A 19,705-nucleotide genomic window follows, 5' to 3' on the forward strand; every position below is an offset into this window, starting at 1 on the left:
AGGTAAATAAGGTGGCAGAAAGGTTAGTCAGGGGTCAGACACTAGTGGAGGGTGGATTGGTGATAGTTGGGGGGAGGGTTTTGGGGAAATATAAGCAGCTTCCCATGTTACACACAAACATTGAATTGTGTGGTATTATTTGTACTGAAAAACAAAAGGATTTGGAAACAGTGCTGGTAAATACAGCAATAGTTTAAAGAGCCTGTTCACCAATACTAGAAGTCTGGCAAACAAAATAGGGGATTTGGAAGCCTTAATGAGTGAAGAGCATTATGACTTAGTTGGCATTGCTGAATCCTGGCTTTGTTCTTCATATGACTGGGCTGTCAATATTCCTGGGTATACCCTCTTTCGTAAAGACAGAGTCAATCAAAAGGGTGGTGGTGTCTGTATGTGAGAAGTCATCTTTAAGTGAATGTGAAAGAAGAAATTGCTGATGGAACAAGCGATGAGGGTGAGGCATTATGGGTGGAGTTCAATGTGGGGATGCACAATGCACAACTAATTACTGGCCCCCCCCCCCCCCCCTTCCCCAATGCTAAGAAAGAAATAGAAAACCAACTACTAGCACAGATAGAAAAAGCAGCAAAAAGTGGAAATGTTTTTATCATAGGAGATTTCAACTACCCTGACATTGACCGGAGTAATGGCACTACAGCAACAGCAAAAGAAAGAAAATTTGTGAATACAAGATCATTTTATGGTACAGTTTCTAGATGCCCTGACTAGAAATAATACTCTGCTGCACCTAGCTCTTTACATGCAGAGCTTATAACAATGCAGAGCTTAAAACAAATGTGCATATAAAAGCGAATCTGGGTAGCAGTGACCTTAATATGATTTCATTTAATGTAAGCTGTATACAGGAAGCAAAATCAGTAAAGATAAAAACATTTAATTTTAAGAGAGCAAATTTTCCATTATTAAGGGCAGCGCTCTGTGACTTGGACTGGGAGACAATATTGTCCTCAAAGAACACAGAGCAGAAATGGAAATGTTTCTAGTCTATTCTACAAAAGCACAGTGAAAAATATATTCCAATGGGTAATAGGTTTAAGAGGCTAAAATTAAAACCTATTTGACTCACAGCTGATGTTAAAAAAGCCGTAACAAGAAAAGGACATTCCAAAATATAAAAATAAAGGCTCATCTTTATCATTTGAAAACGATTAAGAATATAACAAAAGATGTAAAAAGGAGATAAAATGTGCAAACCGTCAAAATGAAAGACAGATTGCAAAGAAAAGTAAGGCAAACCCCCAAATTTTTTTTAAACATACTAATAGCAAAAAGATCAGATCTGAGAATGTAGGCCCCTTAAAAGATGTCTCTGGGTTGGTAACTGGGGATAAAGAAAAGTCGGATTTACTAAACACATTTTTTTAGCTCTGTGTTCACAAAAGAAAATTGCAGTGCTCAAGTCCCAAATTATGATAGCAATGTCACTGCCATAAACAGTGGCCATCACAATGGCTCAAAATTGATATGATTAAGTAAAATTAAGGTTGTACCAGGACCCCTCTGGATTACATCCATGTGTCCTCAAAGAGATGAGTTCAGTTATTTCAAAGCCAGTATTTCTTTTAGAGACTCTTTAGTCACTGGCATGGTACCAATGGATTGGCGTTAAGGCCAATGTGGTTCCTATCTTCAAAAAGGGAGTAAAGTCATTACCAGATAACTACAGACCAGTTAGTTTACCGTCCATAGTTGGAAAGGTCCTAGAGATTATGATAAAAAACCAATAGGAGGAGTTTCTGCTAGAAAATATTATAAGTGATAGCATGGCTTCAAGAAAGACCGAAGTTGTCAAATTTATTCTCTTTTTAAGAGGAAGTAAGTAAACAGGTAGACAATGGAGTAGCAGTTGATATAGTGTACTTGGACTTTGCTAAAGCATTTGACACAGTACCCCACAGATGGTTATTATGCAAGTTAGGGTCAAAAGTTTTAGAAAAGTCAATCTGTAAATGGATAGAACACTGACTTAAAGACCATATCCAGAGAGTAGTATTAATTGATTCATACTCTGAATGGTCTAAGGTTATTAGTGGTGTACCCCAGTGTTCAGTGTTGGGACCTTTACCGTTTTAACATCTTTATAAATTATATAGAGTTTAGGATTAAAAGAACCATTTCTGTGTTTGCAGATGACACCAAACTATGTAATGGAATTAAGTCCATACAGGATGTCTATATTCTACAAGCAGACCTGGATGTACTGTTTTGTTGGGCAGCCAAGTGACAAATGACATTTAATATAGATAAAGGCATGCTTCATACTGTCTAGGGAAGTATTTCCCAACCTTTCTTAAGTCACAGCACATATTTTACATTAGAAATTTCCCACGGAACACCACTAAACAAAAATGTCACAGACAGGTTAATTAGCTACGGGCTGCCATCTAGTGAAAGAGTATTTCTTTGTTCTGCCTACCGCTATACATTGCTGGTATAGACAAATGAAGACAAATTATTTACAGTAAATAAAATATAATTTTCGGACGAATTAACTGAAATTGGATAATTTCCCATGGCACACCTGAAAATCTCTCACGGCACGGTGGTTGAAAATCACTGGTCTAGGGTGAATACATTTTGGGGAGTCAGAAATGGAAAAGGATCTGGGGGTTCTGGTAGATCATGGACTTAATAACAGAATACAATGCAAAGCTGCAATATCTAAAGCTAGTAAAGTACTTTCTTGTATTAAAAGAGAAACAGACGGCAGAGATTGAGACATAATCCTGCCCCTGTACAAAGCATTGGTCAGACCACATCTGGAATATGCAGCCCAGTTTTGGGCACCAGTTCACAAAAAGGGCATTGTGGAAATGGAGATAGTGCAGAAAAGGGAAACTAATAATAGGATATGAGGAACTCAGCTATGAGGAGAGATTAGCTGAACTGAATTTATTCTCCCTTGAGAAGAGACGTTAAGAGGGGATATGATCCCCCTGTATAAATATATAAACGGTCCATATAGAAAACTCTCTTCCCCATTATTCACTTTGGGATCATTACAAAGAACAAGAGGGCACTCTTTGCGTCTGGAGGAAAAGAAGCTTAAGCTTCGGATAAGGAAGGGATTCTTCACTGTAAGGTCTGTGAAAATGAGGAATCAGCTCCCTCAGGAAGTAGTTTCAGCAACTACTATAGCTTGCTTTAAGAAAAAGCTGGATGTTTTTGTAGAAGCGCAGAATATAACTGGATATTAAGACTTTAAAGTAAAAATAACACACTGATGATCCAGGGAACATCCGATTGGCTCAAGGAATCAGGAAGGAATTTTTTTCCTCTGTTGAAGTAAATTGTACCAGGGTTTTATTTTTGCCTTCCTCTGGACCAGTTATGTATTATAGGGTTTTATATCTGGGATATGTTTATTTCCTTACTGGTTGAACTTGATGGACTTATGTATTTTTTTAACCTACTATGTAACATAGTCTCATTTAACCACCAGTGAAACTCTGAAGATTTAGAAACTAAAGAATTACATGTCAATAGCACTGGCAAAACGTCATACCAAGGAGTCACCGTGATTTTGGAAGTGGTTACACAAGGTAGCAATTGCTGTGGAACAGAAAATATGATCAATCCTTGTAAAGCTCTTGTGATAGGGAGAATATTAAGTAAAATCTTCCATAGTGGGGAGAAATTCCCTCCACACATCAATCAGTTGTTGATCAGACAGGAACTCCATAAGTTTTTTTGAGAATTGGACAGAACCGTACCCAATTGACTCAGGGTTGGTGTATATGACCTATTTAGTTTACCATTCAAAACAAGATTGGTATCTCCCATCACCAAGAGGGTAACTTGTTTTGTGTGCAGCTATCACCCCAAATAAATGTTTAAAAAATGAACCTGATGATCATTCAGGGCATGGTAGTTCACAATAGTGATTTCTAGATCAAATAGGTAACCTTGCAATATCAGGTAGCGATCGGTAGGGTCCACAATTTCGTTCTTGCATGTAAAGGGCATATTTTTATTGAAAGCTATTAGTACTCCTCGCTTCTTCTCTTGAAAAATGGCTTGGTCGATCTGAGGGTACTTCCTATGGAAATATGAGGACCTAGAAGATTGTGAAAATCTAGTCTTTTGTAGACAAAGTATGTTCACCCATAAGGACACATAATAAATGAATGCCTTCTTTTCTTGAGGGGAGTTAAACCCTTGTACATTATGTGTAACAATTATCCTTTTTTTCATTCATCATAATATTTGTCATGTTGTAAAAATTGTGCAAAAGCAGAACATATTAAAAGGCAGCTCAGATTTTTCAGCCGCCACAGATGTATACCATAATGTAGGACATACCAAAGTAAAGGGCAAAACAACAAAAAATAACTCCAAAAAAAGATATAATAAAAACAAAAAGAAACAAAAGGCATACGCCAACTGGTTCCAAATATTGGACTATTCCTGTAAAAACAGGTACAAGGCATGCTACCCAGCATTGCCTAAAAAAGGTGAGGCATCCAAAACACCTGGGCAGGTGTGGCTTCTACAGCACGAAATAGTTTGCACCAGATAAATTGAAATACTAGATCCAAATTATCCCTCCAGTATATCACACATTATAACACAGGAACATATAAAACTCCTATCTTTGCCCCAAGACAATATCTAGCACCCCCCTACCATTTAAGTGAGAGTGGAGGAACACATAAAACAAAAAGAAAGTGCGACTGAAATATGACTCCTAACCAATAATTAGTTACTATAACAACTTTCCCAGAACTTCCCAGAAATTATCTCTATACCCACAGCATGTATGAGGTACAGTATATGATGTTCAAAAAGCAAAGTGTAAATTTTTCACGAGCCAACATGTGGTTACGTTTAGCTGGTTGTGGCTTTTGCGGTGGGAAACGTTTCATGCTCAGTGAATCCCTGGGACTGATGGATTAAGACGTTGAAAGAGTTCTTGACTTTCATCCGGATTCATCACTGAATACATATGACCCATATGGGTAAAATACAGCTTAAAAAGAAACCCCCTATCTATATTTGATGTCCAATTCTTGAAAAAGTGGTCAAAAATGGCTTCAGAGCCATCTACTTCTGTATAGTTTGGAGTGCCAAATAGGCGAAAATTTGATAGGCATAAGATTTAAAGGAAAGGTCCTTCTTATTCCATGCTGCCTTCTTTATGGCCTCTTTGGTCTTATAGTAAGTGGGTTTGATAATCACATCCCACGGGGGACCATGAGGTTTTTTGGGGCCCAAGGCCCTATGATTCAGATCATATTCTAATCTTTCTGGAGTCATGTCAGGAATTAAATCTTTTAACAGATCACTAACAAATGCAATAGACTCCGGTAAACCTCTGATCTCTGCATTAACCCTTCTATTTTCCAAATCTTCCAACCTATTAAGAGTAAATTGTAATTCAGTTTGAACAGCTGAAATATCGTGATCATGTGAGTCAATTACTGTAATGGCATCATTCATCCTGGACTCCAAATCATGTAAGCGGTTACCGAGCTCCCTTATTTCCTTGGTGAAATTTAGAGAAAGCTTGTCAGTAGCCTGTGTAAGTTTTGATTGCAGACTTTGTTTAAACCTCTCCAGTAGTTCTGCATCCCTGCACACAGAGCCTGTCTGTGCTCTGGGCAGAGAAAGTACCAACCCATCACTGGAAGTTTCATCCATCAGAGCCGCTGGGAGGGTGAGAAGCGTGGAGGTTGAGTGCTGCGGTGCGAAATATTCCCTGGAAACGGTTGCGAATCTAACAACTTGCCCGGGTGGTGAAGAGCCAGATCAAATCACGCCCATCTTGAACAGCTGCTCACCTTATCTACAATCTAATATGCACGCTGGAGCCACACTCATCCATCCTTCCCACTGCTCCTCTTCTGCTGCCTCTGTTTGTAGTTCTCTTCATTGGCTTCCATTTCACTTTGAATCAAATTTAAGCTCCTGTGCTTTGCCTTCAAATCCCTCCACAGGTATTGTCCCACTTACCTAGCCGCTCTTTTCAATCCACCAATGACCTACTAATGACTTCCTCACTTATAACCTGGAGACATGCATGGCTCCAAGGCTTTTCTAGAGCTGCCTCGACTCTCTGGAATGGTCTTTTATGTCCTGACTGGCTTGCTCATACTTTCTGCTCATTTAAGAGTCTTTCAAACCCATCTTATCACATTTGCCTACTCATCTTCTCCTCTCTCTTAAACCTTTACTACGTGTGTGTGTGTGTGTGTGTGTTGGGGTTAGTAAGGAAAGAAAATGGGACTGCAGAATCTATAACTGTCTATATACTGTTGATCCCCAGTCAATAAATGTGACTTTAACAAATATTTTCTGGTAGAGAATCACTATTATTTACAACAAATGCACCAGGAGGATTTACTTAAAAAGAACATTCGGTGAATGTAGGATGTCACATTTATAAATATGACTTGGAGTTTATTCAAGTACAGTTTTAGAACTTTTTCTTTTTTAAGTTACATTCCTAAATAGAAAAATTTTCCTGTTCTAAGCATTCCAAACACATTTATCATTAGACTTCGAGAGAACTGCTCCAGCTGGGCTCACAGCACACAGGGGACACACTGTGATAAAAGCATAATACAACAGCCGCAGCATATAACTCCAGGAATGAGGAGGCTCTGTAGCAAGGGGCCTTCCAAAACAAAGTGAGTAACAAGCAGACATTGACTAATGAGAAGCAGCAGCCACCCAAAGTAACCAGTTTTTTATTCATAGAGAACCATCCAAAACATCCTAGAAGGTGCTTCCCCCTAGTATGGGTATTTTTCCATAAATGGCCAGTTTACATTTTAAATCGATCAAACTAAAACAATCACCATATTAGTGTCCTCCCCCAAGCCACTTTTAGCCAGGTGTACCACCCAGCCCTTTCCAGTAACCACCAGGCTATCATCAGACAACTGCTTAGGCTGGGCTTTGTAAAGAGAGCCTTCAGCCAATAGGCAGCTTTCCAGCTCCACTGGCAGGGGAGGGAAGATATACACTTTGTACTTTTTCTACCCCCTACCTTTTGAGCAGAAATGACAAGATACCAGCTCTCACCTCATCATCATGTTAAGAGGGAGTCACAGAGCTGCAACATAGATCATTAACTATTTGCTGCATACAGGAGAGCCTTGGTCTACCAAGATGTAGGGTTACTGTATAAGGCTTGATTCACATTAGTGATTTAACTGCTTGAAATTTCTTGCAAAAAAACTATAAACCTTGGACCACATGGTTCATTTTTTTCTCAGGTGGTAGCAGACAGCAGCAATGCTGCACATCCTTTCAGATGCTACTGCAGCCTTCTTTGAGACTGCAATAGAACCGCTTGTTGGTTTAAAAAAAAAAAAAAAAAAACACTTGAAAATGCCTGAAAAATATTAAGAGATACCACAGGCCTAGAAATTGCCAGTAGGAACTAGGAGCAGTAACACTACTAAAGTGACACTTTATACAAAACAAGGGGCACTAGGAAGCTGGGTCACATTAAAAAAGGAATTGGACAGCATAACAGAAAGACAATGGGAAAAGTGCATAGCAAGGCAGGCATTGGAACGTTGGATCAAATCCTAGGTGGTGGTAGAAAGCAGTCATTATTATAGGGGTTACCAAGAAACCCATGCCACAAAGATCTGGGAACATTAAAATTGTTCTGCGTTGCTCACCACCTGGCTACAGCTTCCTCCCACCCAGCTAAAGAGAAAGTAAACACCAAAATCATGGCACTGCTCAATAATGTCTTTTATTTGGTCTCTTACCAGTTAAAGCTCCTCCAAGACTTCCTCTTCTCAAAAGCCTACCATCTTCATTAAGTGTCTTCTTGTATTTAACGGTCTTGCCAGACTTGAAAGAGACCTCAGGGGTGCTACATTTCCGCAACTGCATAGGCGGAGGTGATAAGATGTTGTCAAGCTAAGGAAACATAAAATAGCGGGATACTTACTAAGGTGTTCCAGTTATCCAGTCATGGTAAATATACAACATATGCAAATACATACAAAAGTAAATAGTATAAACCACAGTTAACAGTGGGCTATATTATTTATCTAAATCCAGATGCAGAAGTCTACTAAATGTAAAATTGCCAAAAAAAAAAAACAGAGAGAAGGGCAGAAGAACTGCAGTATCTGGGGATCTCAATACAGTGTTGGTAACCTCTTTTGTTCTTTTACAGAGCACAACGATGCAGCTTGCACTGTGGTACTGCCCCATGGACATGCTAGTTGCTCAGCTATCGATGACTCAATGTTTGAGACACAGAGTTAGAACAAGCCGGCAGCTAGTGAACTCCGAAAAATCAAACATCTTGCTTTGTATCCTAGTTCAGGATTTATGGCTTGAAAGTACAAAATCCTTTCCATTGTAAGAATAAGCTCTCCCATTACTGGTATTTACGTTACCCTTGCTTTGGACTCCCTATGGTTTTAAATGTGTCTAAGTAGGTCTTTACATGTTAGCTGGTTACCAACAAGGAAAATATGAAAGTTTGTCTTGGCCCACGGTGATGACTTCGACAGAACCTTTTTTCACCTTGAAAAGCTTACCCCAACTTCTGTTATTGGCTGCCTCCAGCTACGTCATTAGTCACAAACTGTGCTACAATGGGTTGCCGAATATTTTTTTAATATTACTTACTGTAACACTCAGCCCTAATTTTCCAAAACCCCACTATAAACTTTTCTATGGCTGTTCAAATCCACTCCAGCTTTGCCAAACTTTGTCCCATTTGTCCATTTGGAGTCTGAAATGCTATGAATTATTAAGAAAAAGGGGCTGCTTTGAAGGTATGCTAGTGTGCATCACTAAATGTATTTATACTAATGAGCGATGTGATTAATACCACAGCTCAACATATTTTTTTCACTTGCCAAGGATTTTTCAATATATTTAGTGTATTTCAGGTCTGCTGCACTCAGAAATGACATCAGTCTCACTGATTTGGCTCTATCCACTTTTACCAACAACAAATGTTAACACAGCATATTATCATCAATCCTTATTTACACCGATGTTTTGATTTTTAATATAATAAATGTAGCATTATTTTCATGAAACTTTCATTTGCCTTCTTTTTATTTATACATTTTCTTTTTTTACAGAAATATGAGTTCTTCAAGAAGAAGTTGTTTAAATGACCCTAATGTATTTTGCTACATTTGCGGTTAATATTAAACTGGGGGACCAAAATAATTTTTGGTCCCATTCCCCAAAACTTGTGTAGAATGTCTACATCAGTGGAAAAATGGAATACTGAAAAGTTTGAAATTTGGTGTACCTATGGTATGGTGAGAGCCCAAAAATCATGATAATAATTGTTATTTTTGTGCTGTGAATGTAAAAGGTTTCAATCGTTATAAGAAAAACAAGTGGGAGTACCCTAACTTGGAATCAGCAAGACGACCTGTGCCGCATGGTGCTGATGTTCCCGTACCAGAGTTCAGTACACTCCCTGATGTTCCTGTAGCTGACATGGAGGATATACAGGGTTTGGAGTGTAATTCAGGAGTTTGTAGTGGAAGTGAATATGAAGGAAGTGTTTCATCAAACCAGCAGTTCTCACAAGAGCTCAATGATTTAATACATGACCTAAGTCTGTCAAAACAAGAATCTGAACTTTTAGCATCCAGGCTAAAAGAAAAGAACTGTCTGAGACTGAAGTTAAAATACTGGTTTATACAATGAGAGGTGACACTCCTATCATATTTCAGTGAAGATGGAGACTTCGTGTAACATCCTTGAACTACTAGCCCATATAGGAGTACAAGAATACCGAGCAGAAGACTGGCGGCTTTTCATAGACTGTTCCACTCAAAGTTTGAAATCTGTTTTACTGCATAATGGCAACTGCTATGCATCAATTCCAACTGGTCACTCAACAAAGCTTGAAGAAGAATATGAAAATATCCAAATGGTCTTACAAAAGCATTGCTATCATGAACACCAATGGTCTATATGTGTTCATTTAAAAATGGTGAACTTCCTACTTGGACAGCAAAGTGAATACACAAAGTACCCATGTTTCATCTGCTTGTGGGATAGTAGAGCCAAAAAGGATCTCTGGAAAAAAAAGTGACATGGCCTCCAAAAATGAAAAAAGGTGCAGCGAACATTATTAACAAGCCAATGGTTGACAAAGAAAAAATCATTCTCCCTCCACTACACAAAGTTGGGATTAATGAAGCAATTTGTTAGAGCTCTGAACAAGGACGGTGATTGCTTCAAATACATTTGTAGATTCTTCCCTGGATTGAATACTGAAAAAATAAATAAACAGGAATCTTTGATGGACCGCAGATTCAGAAACTGATAAATGATTCAAATTTCACAAATTACATGACTGATACTGAAGCTTCTGCCTGGCACAGCTATGTCATGGTTGTCAAGAACTTCTTGGGTAACCATAAAGCACAAAATTATGAAGAACTGGTACAAAACGTGCTTTTAAACTTTAAACATTTGGGTGCTACTATGAGCATAAAGGTACACTCTCTCTATAGCTATTTGCAAAAATTTCAAGAAAACTTGTAGATTTCAGTGAGGAACAAGGAGAGAGGTTCCATCAAGTTATAAAGGTGATGGAAGAAAGGTATCAGGGCAGATGGGATAGACACAAGATGGCAGACTACTGCTGGAGCCTTCAATGTGATTGTCCTGATCATCAGCATAAAAGGAAATCATAAAAATGGAGTTTTTCAATGACTTCTTTGCGATTAGTTCTGTAATTGAATATATAATATATTGACATTAAGTATTTCAAAAATTTATTTTTGTATACATAGGCATATCTAGTTTATTTGACAAGAAAATGTTTGTTGACCAGTGTAATAATAAAATAATTGCATTTTATGTGCATGTCTTCATAAGTTCATTGACACACTAATAATTGTCTATTTAATGCACCAGTAAATAAATAAATAAAAAAATTTAAAAAAAAGGATTGAACGTGAATGTGACTTTCACCAACTATTCACGGGCAGTGGATCAAACATGTCATTTTAAAAAACATGAATATAAAGGATTCACCTGCATGAATGTTTAGTCACTTTCAGCTTCACTGACTCATATATGCCTAAAAATTTGCACAGTTTTTGAAACTTTTATACTTTTTTTAAAGACTACATTCTAACCCATAAAATGTTCCTTTTCCCAGCATTCCAAACACATTTATCATTAGGCTTTCAGAGCACTGCTCCAGCTGGGCTCACATCACACAGGGACACACTGCGATAAAAGCTTAATACAACAGCAGCAGCATGGAAGGAACATTCACTCTACACTAGGGATAAGGAGGCTCTGCAGCAAGGGACTTCTATTACAGAGTACAGTATTTCACAATAACAAGCACTAGACTGACTAATGAGAACCAACCACCTAAAATAACCAATTTACTACTAACAAAAAACAAAAAAACATTTACTATGTATAGAATGTGATCTAATCCATAATCCGAGGCAGCTGACGTAACTGTCATGTAATGATGTCTGTGTAAAAAAAATGTAGATGTTGATCTAAGCAATGTGCATTTTAAAATCCAAATCTTAGACATTAAATCATTGCACGTGCTTAACAGTAAAATATTCCTTAAAAAACAGCATCACTTACATCTCCAGATGCATTTAATGTGAAGTTGTTCATCTTCTAAAATCACAGAAAGGACTCAAAAATTGTGGTATAGTCTATTTTTACCAACTGGTTGTTTTCATTACACAGCTGGTAGCCTGTCAAGATTCTGGTGGAAAAATCTAAAGGAAAATGCTAAGACCTCAATTAATGTGTTCATTGAGCAAATTTAAGTTTAATTTCTCTGCAGTGCTAACAGATACAGAGAGATAGATACAGAGATATGGGCAGGATTGGTGGCTCAGAGGTTAGCACTCTGACCTTAGCAGGGCTAGGTCCCAAGTTTGAACCCTGGACAGGATACTATCTACAAGGAGTTTGTATGTTCTCCCCGTTTGTGTGGGTTTTCTCCGGGTACTCTGGTTTCCTCCCACATTCCAAAACATGCAGTTAGATTAATTGGCATCTTCCCAAAAAAAAAACTGACCTTAGACTGTATTAAAGACATATGACTATGGTAGGGACATTAGATTGTGAGCCCCTTTGAGGAACAGCTAGTGACATGATGTGATGATGACATAATGTAGGTGCTATATAAATACTGTGTAACAATATTATTCAGAAATAAAGTACCCTCATATCTCCACTGTGTGGTGTCTCATAGCCTCCTTTATTACATTGACCTAGTTCTGTAAAATCCCTCCTCTTGGTCCCTATAACAGGAATTATCTCCCATTTAAACTCGGAAGTTGAATTTAATTTGTAATGTCACTGTAGCAGGAGGAGAATATATAGTGTGAATCAATTATTTGGTTTGGGGTAGGGAACAGAAGTTGTACATCTTTGTGTGCCTTCTGTGTTCCTTACAATCAGAGGGAAGTCCCCAGACTAGTGGAGACCTGCCTTGGATGAAGAGGTAGCGGACTTGTTCAGTTCTATTGACAGATGCATTCCACTCTTGAGATAATGATTATTTTGATTGGGAGAGGGACTCGGATCAAAGTCTGAATTCCTGATCTATGCATCTATGACCACTGCAGTGAAAAAGAACTTTGCAAATTTTCAATGGCTTCCTTTTTGCCAAGATTGGTCTTGCCAGAACAGGAAGTGAGAAAAAAAAATCTATGGCCCCAGAGAGTAGTGAAAAATAAAAAAATAAATAAAATGGAATATATATATAATTTAACATCAATCAAAATATAACTGGAAACAGGGGAAAAAAAGGTATAGTTACTTTAAGATGTAGTGATTTATATACAACAAAGAGTGACCATAATAAAAATCAATACCGATAAAAATACATTCCTTGGTTCACTCAGGCAAAAGCAGTTGTACTACTAAGTTGTTACTGTATGAGAAGCTAAATCCACATGAAAACCAGGGCAAACATCAAGGCTATAACATCTTATTTTTAACATCTTCAGGGAATTGCCATCTTTTTTGGTTCAATGTTCTTCTCATATGTAAGCGCATCAGGTATCTCTTCTTCTCATTCTGTGATGTGACCTTAAAAAACAAAGTCAGGAAAGAAGAGCTGCTCTTTTGTACAAAAGGACGGATCAGTCAATCTGCCAGGTTTTCATGTGAAATAAAACAGAGGGAAGCCTTTTTTTTCCATGCCATTAGGAGAAATATTTCATGTATTCTCCACATGCCCAACTTGATGTCAGGTCTCAGCACAGATCACCGCATTCGTTAAATACTGTTCACAGAGCCAAGTAATGGAGATAAAAATATTTTGCTGTAGGAGTCTACATTGTAGGCTGAATATTTGCTTTGTGAATTATCCTGATACTATAACTTAATGGGACAATTTGAACCGATGACTGGTTAAATACCAAGATGGCATGCTGAAAATTTAATTTTGTTGTGTATTCTATAATTTATGTTACAATTTTAAATTTTTTTGCCATACTTGTTGGTACAATAGAAGCATCAGTTCAAAGTATAAACCCAGGTACCAATAAGAATTTTTCACATATTGTAGGCTAAAGTATAATCACACTAAAGAATATATCCAAAGTCATTTTACTAGAATGAATGGATTTCTGAATTGGGAGCCCTGAAGAACTTATGTCAGCCAAAACCCTAGGCCCAGGGCAAAACCAAGAAAGCTCTAAAGCATACAATGCGATTGTTCAAATTTAATCCACCAATGATGTACCCACACTAGATTCGATTGTTTGAACGATGCAGGAACCGATGTATACTGGAGAAAGTGTACCGCAAAACCATTCACGATCACTACACGACCGTACACAGAAAAGATAGTGAATGAGCATAGCCCAAACGGATGGTCATTCCTTTGCAGTAACATTGCTCGTTCATCGCGTTGTTGGCCTGTCGTTCTGCACTTTATCAGGATTATCAAATGATTGTCATTAATCATTCCTTTCTAACAACAATTATTGCACATGTGTACGTAGCTTAAGTCTCAAATAGCATTAGGGCTATTCAGGCTGGCAGTGAGGTTGTGGTGCAGTTTGTGGTGCAGGTGAGGTTGTGGTGCAGTTACCACCTGCTTACACCCTGAGGAGCGCCCTCCTACATGTTGTACCTCACCCTCGACCGCCCATAGAGAATGAATTAAGGTGTAAGTGTTCACAAAAAGAATGCCATTCACAAAAAAAATAACATTTTGTCTAGGTAGGTTCAGCTGTTCTATTGTGTGCCGGCACTTTTCATAGCGCCTAAAAAGAACCAGTTTGTGTATTAATAATTGTACTTTTAAGAAGCAGGAACTTTTAGTTTCTTCAACACTTAACAGACCAGGCCCTCCATTCTACTATTCATTTTCCTAGTCTTTCAGCCATTGTCCTCCATGTGTACAACACACTCTGTCACATTACTATACACACTGTAGATAAATTAATATGTAGTAAAGCACAACAGACCTGGCAGAGACAAATACAGAGAATAAACCTCAAGTCAAGAAGTCCAATATATAGATACTTATAGAAAGAAAACCTAAATGTCCAAAACTTTTAAGAGACTTTAATGGAGTGGGAGGAGGGGTGCAAACATCTGCAGGTATCCGCACATTAGTGGCAGACAAGGTTAGCAATAGGTCCCTGTTCAGAAATCCCAATCTGCTGTAAGGATAATTTCTCCCATCTATGTGTAAACAATTGTAATGAAAAGCAAAATATGCTATTTTCATTCATGGAATTGTGAGAAATGATATTTCAGAACATGCTTATTTCATACCTACATTTTTAGGATAAACTTTTTTTTTTAAGAGATAAAATAACTAATGAATTTAGCAAGCTGAGCCTAATAGTTCACTACCACATAACTACAACAATACATTATGTTGTATCACACCATTAGGTAAAACTACACAACTTACTTCCCTTAACTGCACATTACCTAACAAGATTATCTACAATAACAACCATTATATCATCCTACAACCTACATGGACTATGTTACATCATTACACTGCCCAACAAAACCACAATGGGCTGCAACATCAAAGCTACCATCCTCTCCTAATTATGAATTATATTTAAATAAATGTAAATGTCCCTGTTACAATAATGGCCTGTGTAACTCCCCAATTACATTAGTGGTAATAAAAATGCAACCTTACACTAGTTGTATATTTGGGTGTCAACCCTATAGAATTAATACTAAAACCCTATTGAACATAATAATTGTCTCAATAAGGGAGTACAGATGAAGAAGAGAGTCCAAGGATAGAGCATTGAAGTACACCATTTGTTACATTGGTAGTTAGTGAAAAGCTGACATTAGTAGTCCGTGCCAATGTTCCGAATACATTGATAATCAGTGTAAGTTCCCATGGTACATTAGTGCTCAGTGTAAATTCCCCATATCACTGGTAGTCTGTGTAAACTCCCCATTACATTAGCAGGCAGTGTACAGACCCCTGTTACATTACAGAACGTTTTAATTCCCGTTACATTGATGATCAGCATAAATGCATTTGTTACATTGGTGGTCCGTGTAAATTCTCTATCACAGCGGAGGTCCACATTGACTTCCTACGTTGCTTCCTGGAATAAACATATTTCTGAATAGTGGTAGAAGGAACTGATTACATTGGTGGTTAGAGAAGTGGCTGTAATTATTTATATTCAGTGGGAGTAGACCTTATTATAGGTGTGTATTGGTGTCAGTAAGAAAAGGGCTTATGTCAATTGGTGGCCACTTCCTGGTGCAGAAACACTTAAGACTGCCACTAAAATTCATCCCTATGCATTTTGTCTGGCACTTCACTGGAATACCAACAGTGATGTACAGGTGTTAGCACAGTGGAGCCACATCAGAAAGTGCTAAAACTTGTCAGAATGGCAGAGATTTAGCAATATTAGGAACATTTTTATGAATGCTGCAAATATGTGCAGAGAAACTGCTTTTTACTTACAGTACTTTTTCCCCCTTCCCCAATTCAGAGTCTATTTAAACTATGCTGCTTCTACAAAGACACCATTAGGAATGCAGATAAAACCTTGAAGTCAATTATCCATTTTTGCTGTGCTACCTTACCTTGTAGAAAATTCTATGTAAATGCAACCTTTTAAAAGTGGTCTCCCACCCCCCTTCCAATTTCCTAGCGAACAGGGATCTGCAATGGGTTTGTAAGGCACCATGAACTGCCATAGTGCAGGAAACATGCATTTCCTCATATCAAACATAAGGATTTTTCAAGCAGTCTTCATACATAAAGTGGGGAAACATTTCATAAATTTACTATCTGCCACCTTCAGCACGGAAGAAGAGTAGTCTAGCATAAACAGACAGGTTTACCTTCACCTAGAACAGTAAGCACAATGTACTAGCACTGCAGACTGCACACCCATTGTACTTGGCTCACATTACATTACTCAGTCATCAGGTTTACAACAGTATTACACCCCCGAGCCATAGTAAAATGTAGTTTCATGTTATAGCTCTTCTTTAGCCTCAGCTTTGCCCTGGCAAGTCAGAACATACAAGCGAGAACATAAGGATTAAAAAAAAAAAAAAAAAAAAAACACATACTGCCATATTTTACAAATTAACTTACATTTTGATGACTATTATCTTTCCAGTTTACCAAGGTTACCTTCTTCCAAGAATGGCACAAAATACCAAAAAATAATAAAACGATATATTATGAACAGCAGGCATGCCACTCTGCCTATCACTCTGGTATGTACTGGGGGTAAGCCTATTCACCCTATTTTAAAAATGTTATTGCTCAGAGCTGCTCCAAATTACAAGAATGATACACTGAATATTTATCTTGGCAATGACACAGCGAATTGGCGATTATTTGGTTCTTCTTTTCAGCTGAAGGAAAAAGCTTGCCATACATGGTTGGCTTAAGTTAACGCCAACATCTATAACAGGTTCTCAAACTCTTCCTTTTTTATACAAAAGGGTAAAAAAAATGGTATGATTCATCCTATGGAGAGGGATATTTACAATTATATGCAAAGATCCATCCCTGTATGAAGCCATTTTCTGAATAGCGGTATTGAAAGACAACCCAACCTATACCAGTTTTACATCTCACCTCATGCTATTTCAAAGCAATTTGAATAAAATCTACATGCTGTGCACAAATCCGACAGGAAGAGAGCGTAAGATATAATAATATTTTTTTAAAAAGGAAACCGAACAATGTCAGCTATTCCCTTAGATATACCAGATATACTATTCTATTAAAAAACAAATGCTGTGCCCAATAAATGTACACTTAAATTCTAAAAAAAAAAAAAAAACAATCTTAGGAAAAGCAAAGCTAAAACATGAAATGGAGTACATTTTTACATCTTCACAATTTAAGGCACAATTACCATAAGGGAAATAATTGTAATCAAAAACATATTGTGCACTACATATTAAAAAGCCGAGGCTTTCCTTGTTATTTCATTGAGTATTATACAGGATAACAAAGAATGTCTTGGGGAAATAGGAAGCAACACATCTTTGCAACACATGCACATCTCCTAAGTCTTTTTAGTGGGCTGAAAACATACAAAATTGCTGTGCCCTGAGTGGTGTCTGTGAAGACCTCCCAGTTGTTTGTTTGCCAACTGGAACTACTGGAATCCTCATTGGAACTACTCATCAAATCCCAATCTCTGTGTTCCCCCCAGCTCACCATCCGGTATTTTTCAGTAAATACCAGCTGTTTTTAGGTGGTTACTAAAGAGTTTGGTCACAATGCAGGGGCTGCCACCCACCTACAATTTCTTCCCACCCAGCTTTAAAAAAAAAAAATTCTAGGTTGAACACTGCAATCTCAATAACAAAGTTTAATCCTTCAAGATAACTAATAAGAAACCATAAAGTCTGAAAAAACAAAGGACAGATTTCTTTAGGTATTTTTGTACTTCTTGAAAACCTAAACTTAAAAAAAACTCAAATGGTATAACTTACTCACCAAAAGTGAACAAAAAAAAAGGAATGTTCAATTTTAGGGAATTGGGAAAGCTTTATTATTTATTAAAGCTTTCCAAGGCTGGAGATAATACACTTTCTTCATTGAAGCTGGGTGATCCAGCCAACCTGGAATGGATTTCTTTAATGTCATTTGCTTTTTGCTAGCAAATGCTTTGAATCCTGGACCACATCCATTCCAGGTTTGCTGGTTCACCCAACCCAGCTTTACTGAAGAAAGTGTATTTTCTGCAGGCCTGGAGAGCTTTAATAAATCAGGCCCAATGAGTTCCTGCATTCTCTCCCAATACGCTTCATCCCTCAGACCATTTTTGTTGCTGGTCTATGGATTTGTAATATCTCATCAGTATCTTCAGATGTAAACACAACCTTTTAAATGAGGTCTGATTAAAGATCCATTTAAGAAAAGAACCACCTCCTTTCCCCTGCTGGTAAATCCTTTTGTGAAGCATCCCCAAATCTGATCAACAATGAACTCCTAATTTTGCAGTTTCTCTAAGGATTCTTCTGTTTACTTTAAATAATTTACATTATTTTGCATTTGGAAATGTTGAACTGGAGTTTCACCCCTCTAAGGACTGGGAGTGTGTTACACCCCAGTGCTCACAGAAATTACCATCTTCTGTGCGTGCTACATGTTAATATCATCTATTTCTGACATCTCGGCTAATTTTGGTGTTTGTTTTTCCTCTAGCACATACTAACTTTTAAATATTCATTTTTAAGTTTGTGTTACTGAAGGAAAAAATAGAAATAGAAAATAGAGACATCTGACTCATTCACATGTTTTCCCCAGAAAAGAGATTCTAAATACTATCCTTATTACCCAAGTCATATCTTACCTGCATCACTGATTGGTGGACCACTGGACCCATTAGTAACTATTGCTCACTGCATACTTTTTGGGCTGTTCGGCGACAACTGAATAACCGAAAGATTAGAAAACAGAGGGCTTAGACAAATTTAGATTTTAGAATGTGTTTAAAAATAAACTTTATTTTTGACAATGAATAAGAGAAATAGAAAATACAAGACAATGCTTCTTCACTTTTTAATGCTTATGAAAGACTTGTTACCTTTTGTAGTTTATCAAAAAAACAACAGTGCAGTATGTGGTGCTTTTATGTATGTAAATGGAAGAACAAAAAAAAAATTGCAGTTTACCAGTCTCATTAGATGACTACATTTTTTTTTTTTAAAGCTTCAACTGATGGTCCTTTCAGTAACAAACATTCCCGTCCTAGGGTGATAACATTCACCTGCTGCTTCAATAAAGTAGCAGGATTGACATTCTGGGGTACAGAAGCGTGTTTGTCAACATATGTTATCTAGGCAAGGCTAAAACATATGAACTCACTGGAATTCTGGAAAGATCAATGGATATATTTTGTAGTTTAAACTGTTTTGAGGATAAGGGAAGCGTGCACGTATTGACCTGATGAACTCAGGAAAGGTTTTCTTTTTATAGGAACTTCTTGTAAATCTTTTTCTTAAATCCACTGAAAAACACAAGATTTTTCAACTGTTAAATTTTGCTGCCACTACCAATAGTTATAGGCCACTGACAAACAAACAAACACAGCAGCTGGTATAACTCAACCCCGTTTCAGCAATCCTCAAGTATTTGTATTACCATGAGTAGACCATAAACAGAAGGAAGGGACCTGTGTGGCTTTGAACTTTAAGATGCAACTTTCAGTTCTTTAAAAAAATATTTGTTTTTATTAAGAAACGCCATATT

The 19,705-nt window shown here is 37.5% G+C and overlaps 1 protein-coding gene across 1 annotated transcript in view; it reads right to left on the minus strand.

The window, feature by feature from the left end:
- Window positions 1–19,705, minus strand: part of MAST4 (microtubule associated serine/threonine kinase family member 4) — a 293,670-nt gene that overhangs the window by 232,576 nt on the left and 41,389 nt on the right. The window contains exon 2 of the mRNA XM_072416332.1: window positions 7,749–7,902. Coding sequence (XP_072272433.1) covers window positions 7,749–7,902 — 154 coding nt within the window. The remainder of the gene's footprint in view (window positions 1–7,748; window positions 7,903–19,705) is intronic.

Source organism: Pyxicephalus adspersus, chromosome 6 (assembly GCF_032062135.1).
Source record: "Pyxicephalus adspersus chromosome 6, UCB_Pads_2.0, whole genome shotgun sequence".
NCBI lineage: Eukaryota > Metazoa > Chordata > Amphibia > Anura > Pyxicephalidae > Pyxicephalus > Pyxicephalus adspersus.